General features: G+C 40.9%; 1 protein-coding gene across 1 annotated transcript in view; it reads right to left on the bottom strand.

The window, feature by feature from the left end:
* HOMER2 (homer homolog 2 (Drosophila)) overlaps positions 1–2,099 on the bottom strand; it is a 62,784-nt gene that overhangs the window by 21,386 nt on the left and 39,299 nt on the right. Inside the window, exon 3 of the mRNA XM_009886163.1 lies at positions 152–283. Coding sequence (XP_009884465.1) covers positions 152–283 — 132 coding nt within the window. The remainder of the gene's footprint in view (positions 1–151; positions 284–2,099) is intronic.

The following is a 2,099-nucleotide window of genomic DNA, read 5'->3' as shown; positions in this document are numbered from 1 at the left end:
AGACATCAGGCAATTATACGGGATGAGCAACTTGCACAGATGAAGAGGACTTGCAGAAGCATGCAGCTCAGAAGAGGTCGGATGGGTATATGCAGTTCTTCACTAATAAGAAACAAGACAGGTTTTGCAGAAATTCCGTGAGCCCCCATACCTTTGTCAGCTGCTGCTCGGAGGGAAAGCCCAAACCAAAGACAGTATTTGCTCTGCTGTCCGCCCACTGGCCAAACTTCTGTGATGTTTTCGTGAAGGTCATGTTAGGTGTGATTGTGCTGTTTATGATCACCTGTTTAGAAACAAATCAAAAAAGAATTAAAAAGTAGAAGCCACATTGGAAATGTATATCCTAGCAACGATATCATCCAAAGCAATTAGCAGTCTAAATTAGGAAATTGCTGTATTCGGAAGATTTTTTTCCCAAAACAAAACAGTCTCTATTTTGTCTTACTTCATGCAGAAATTTCAACATTTTATCTTCTTTTTCCAAAGCACTATCACGGACCCGCAGTTAAACACGGCTGCAGGAACGTCACTGAACTCAAAGCAACAGCAAGGACAGGAGCTATAAAATTACCCTGGCAGAAATGTGGATGTAAAATCTACTTTTTTCAGTATTACAAAGGCAGAGGCGTGGAGGCACATGGCTACCCCCACTGCCCCGCCAGGCCCCCAGGATGGTTCGAGGGCTCCAAGCAGGGTATCCACCAGCAACACCTTGCCCTCAGACTGGAAGAGCAAAGAGGTATTTCTGCATTTCTCCATTTGGCCTCGGGCCTCCACAAGCAAGATGCCAGACACATGTCAGAAATTAAAAAAAACCAACCACAAACAACAAAACCAAGACAAGGAGAAACTGATAGCTTAATAGTGAGTTTAACATGGGAGGGTGGTGAAGTGCATCACCAACAATGCACATGCAGTATCAAATGTGGGCCTCGAGACAAATGTTCTGCCACTGTACACAAGTTAACTAATATCTGGTTCACCCCCAGCAACCCTGAAAGCAACAGTGGTTCTTGTAATTAAAGAAATAGCCAACAAGACAAAGGCTGTTAGGATAAGGTCTCTAAGGAACTTAGTGGAAAAAGCATAAAATGTGATCTTGCAAAAAGGAATGAGATATATGTCAGTTCATTATCAAAAACCTTAACTTTATTTTCAAGATACTTCATTATATGAGTCTAGAGACTCCTTCCCCTAGAAATTAATTCATGTGCAACGTTCTTTCTGCTAACAGAATAGGAGCTTTCTTTAGTAATGCGTACCATCATTTCCAATATGCAAATTATGCAGTAATTAAGCCAAATCTGTGGGACAGTTTAATTAACATGATCAGGAAGTATCCTGGCAACATCACTTAGTATGTATTCCAAGCAGTTTTTTTTTCTAAGCTATCATTTACATTTAGCAAAAAGTGTGAATTAAATTTACCAGAAAAAGGTATTTACTTGCCTCCGTCCCCTCCCTGACTTCTGACCTCTGTGCCGATGCTTTTATTTGCTTTCTTAGAAATTCCTCAACTTCAGTGATTCTCTCTTTTTGCACCATCACTTTCAAATAAACATACGATTTTCTTCCATTTCCTCCCACTGAAAGTTTCACCAAAAGGATCACAGCAGATGAGGGCTAGGTGGCTGATACTCTGAAAACTGTTTTTTGCATGGGAAGGATCAGGGAAGAAAGGGGGAGAGATGACTCCGCAACCAGCGCTGGCCATCACACACCACACAGACATCAGCTTTCAGGGTGGAAACATCTTTCCGATCGGCCAGTTGACAGGCAGAGGTATAAGCAAAGCTGCCCAGATGTGCTCTCCTCCAGATAAGTCACACAACAGAAACGCAGCCAATATAAAATCTAAGTGTGATTTCAGAGATTGAAATTAAAAGAAAATCAAAGATTTTATGGAGGGTTTTGACAATGCAAAGGGACTATGACGATACGAAGATTGCATGATACAGAGAGTCACAAGAACAGGAGGAAAAGCTACCACCAACCCAGAAAATTCAGAATGCTTTCCAAAAACCTTAAGGAAAGTGCTATATTTATATTTCTTCTTTAGAAATCTCACATCAGATAGACGAACTACTTACAAATGTTTA

This window comes from Charadrius vociferus, unplaced genomic scaffold (assembly GCF_000708025.1).
Source record: "Charadrius vociferus isolate BGI_N301 unplaced genomic scaffold, ASM70802v2 scaffold365, whole genome shotgun sequence".
NCBI lineage: Eukaryota > Metazoa > Chordata > Aves > Charadriiformes > Charadriidae > Charadrius > Charadrius vociferus.
The sequence above is the reverse complement of the archived record's forward strand: the minus strand, read 5'-3'. Positions and strand labels throughout refer to the sequence as shown.